Source organism: Dendrobium catenatum, unplaced genomic scaffold (assembly GCF_001605985.2).
Source record: "Dendrobium catenatum unplaced genomic scaffold, ASM160598v2 fragScaff_scaffold_475, whole genome shotgun sequence".
NCBI lineage: Eukaryota > Viridiplantae > Streptophyta > Magnoliopsida > Asparagales > Orchidaceae > Dendrobium > Dendrobium catenatum.
In genome coordinates this window covers 294,386-297,284 of record NW_021318937.1, presented here as the reverse complement: position 1 = coordinate 297,284, position 2,899 = coordinate 294,386, and the positions used below count along the sequence as shown (strand labels likewise).

The 2,899-nt window shown below is 38.5% G+C and overlaps 1 protein-coding gene across 1 annotated transcript; it reads right to left on the bottom strand.

Moving 5' to 3' along the window:
- Positions 1–1,149: 1,149 nt before the first annotated feature.
- On the bottom strand, positions 1,150–2,858 carry LOC110098703 (the record flags this gene model as incomplete). Its single annotated transcript, XM_028694401.1, has 3 exons — positions 2,124–2,858; positions 1,575–1,686; positions 1,150–1,248 (listed from the first exon to the last, which is right to left on the bottom strand). Coding segments are annotated over exons 1-3 (946 nt in total), but the record flags the coding sequence as incomplete, so codon positions are not given.
- Between the last annotated feature and the right edge of the window lie 41 nt (positions 2,859–2,899).

Sequence of the window (2,899 nt, the reverse complement as noted above, 5' to 3'; positions counted from 1 at the left end):
AAAGGCTTGATGTTGTTGTTGTTGTTGTTGTAATAATCGGCCTCGACCTTCACAATCGGCTTCCGCAGGTTTTCCAACTGCTTCTTAGGGAGAAGAGGTGCAACTCATTCAATGGAGGAAGAAACCGCTTTTGAGCGAGAGGAAGAAGCATTGAAGACCCCTATCGTTTAACCATGGCAACTTTATCTAGAGAATATCGCACGGTGTTTTAATCGGTCGTGAATATAGCGGGAAAAGAAAATTATTTTGCCGCACTTTATTAAAAGTTCCTTAATTATATTGTAGTAAAAAAGTTATCTTTTTTTGTGTTTCCTATAGTTGGATTAGAGATTTTCACAGTAGCCGAGTGGTCATGACTCTGTACGTAGAATGATCGTGGATGAATAACTCTTGTCTAGGTGAACAAAAACTGAGTCTCAAGTGAGTTTGGAAGTGTCCTTCTTGTGGACATGCCATGGGCAATGACTTCTAGGTCTTGCCTACTGGGACAAGTTTTCTCGATATGGTTTTGCTAGGAGAGTGATTGTGAATCTCCGAATAAGCACTGACCATCTAACTACGTGGTCACTTCCCCTCATAAAGAGATTATTTTGTGGGGACACTAGACTGAAGGACCGTCCGATACCGCTTGCAGCAAGTCGTACCGGACGCACAGTACCGCTCAGTATCACTCTCGGTACCGAGTGCGGTACACTTTTGGAGTGAAGTGATGTATTTTTATTGGTCTCTGGACGACGTCCGTCCGAGTTTGCCTCTGAAATGTTGTGACCACTTCAATCAAATCCATTGGTTGGGATCCATTAGTTACTTGCATGATATATGCATAGGCACGTACAAGTATACAAGTAACTCATGTGGTTCCTGGGAGATGAAGGCATATGGAATTGTTTCGATGAGTGCTTGCTATCAGTTTTTGAATTTGAGCTAGCTGAGCACTTACACAGTTTTTTGGTAAATAAGCTTGAGCTCCATTCTTTTGCAACCTTATTTGTATGAACATGTTATTGTGAGAGTTTAATCTGTTATATAATCCATCAAAATAGGCTACTCATTTCAGTACCTCAAATCCTTATCAACAATGAGAACCTCCTAATTAACCATTTGCAATATATTAACAAAAAAGTAGTCTTATAATAGCTCAGATGTCACCTATCAGTTTTTGACGCATCTGCGATGAAAAAGTGGTGAACAGATGAGCATGAACTGGAAGAACAGCTTGCAATGGCTCAAGAATGGATTGTCCAAGACCTTATAAAAATACATTGAAGGCCAAAAGCTTATAAAAGACAAAAAAAGATACAGTCAGCAAATGGCGGAGTCAGAAAATTATTTCATGGGCCTAAATTTATTTTGACAAACTTCGACCAACATATGCAATTTTAGAGAAAAAAAAAACAAACAAACACTAGACATAACTAATTTGTCTAAATTTACAAATGATTTGTAAATCAGATAAATACTGATATGATATATTACAATTTAAAAAAAAAAGTTATTATTCAGACTTTTTTAAGATTCTACATTTATTTTCAACCAACCACGAGACCAAGAACAGAAATTGAAAGCACACGAACATCCATTATATTGGGTCCAACTCCCCGCAGCCGTTCCCAAAACAGAGGAAACCAAAAGAATGAAAGTCTGGCTCCCAGTAGCAATGCGAATTGGAGGAAGGCATCCATAGACCTGCAACAAAAACAAAGCCAGCAATGAGAGAATCCACTGGGCAAAGAGAAAAAGCCAGCTCCAGCAATCCAAATCAATTTCCAGAAACATGCTCCCAGGCTTATTGTCTGGACTCAGATTTAAAGAAGTCTTCATATAAATGATGTTCCCTGGTTGCCCGAAGACCATCCAAGGGACCTGCTGAGGGAGCCTCATCATTGTCCAGACAAGCCAAAATAGCAGGGAAGAGGCAACGGACACCCGGGCATTTCCACACTTTACAGTAAATCTATCAAACTTTCTGCATCTTTCCATTTCAGAAGCTTCTCAAAAAGAACTCTTTTGATAACATGAGTAAGCGAGGTATAGCAAATAAACTTCCCCCCAAACCTTCTATTATTTCTTTCTTTCCACAAAAAATATATAATTGCACCAATAGCAATTCTATGAAAATTCACCTCCGATTTTTTCTCAAAAACAGCCACAATCCAATCAGATAATTGCATAATAGAGGGTCTCAGTAGATAATTTCTAGTACCAGGAATAATGCCGAGCAAAATAGCGAAAGAATAATTGCACTCAAAAAACAAATGAGATATAGATTCATCATGAGAATGGCATAAATTGCAAGTGGCCGGAACTTGGATGTGCCTAATAAAAAGTGCATCCGCTGTTTTTAACCCTCCCATTAAACCTTGCCATACAAAAACTGAATGTTTTAAAATATGTTTTTTGTGCCATATGAGTTTGTACCAATTGCAATCCGGCATATCAGTGTAAAATTCCTCCATATACTGATTAAATTTAGCTTGACATTTGTTTTTCCAAAGCAGACAAGGTCCTTCATGTTCAGCAATATTAACACTTAAACAAGCTTGTTGCAGCAGAGTTGGGAAATGCACTGGAAAATCCCAAAAGCCTCCAGAAATAAGTTCAGAAATGCAGCAATCCGAAATATCACCCACATAAGCATCTCCTAAGTAATCATGCAGCGGAAGATGGTGACACCAGTGATCCCATAGCAAAGATATAGGCGCATTCCTAGTAATAGTAAAACTAAATTGCTGCTTAGCTTCTAAAGCAGTTTTACAAATCTGTTTCCAAAAAATAGAGGCATTGGAATGTGGCAATTTCCAAGGAGAGTTGTATTTATGGAGAAGCCAAGTGGAAAGAGGAGAAGAGCCATTATACATCCTAGTGATGATAGAGCAGTTGAAAGCAAATTGCAAAACAG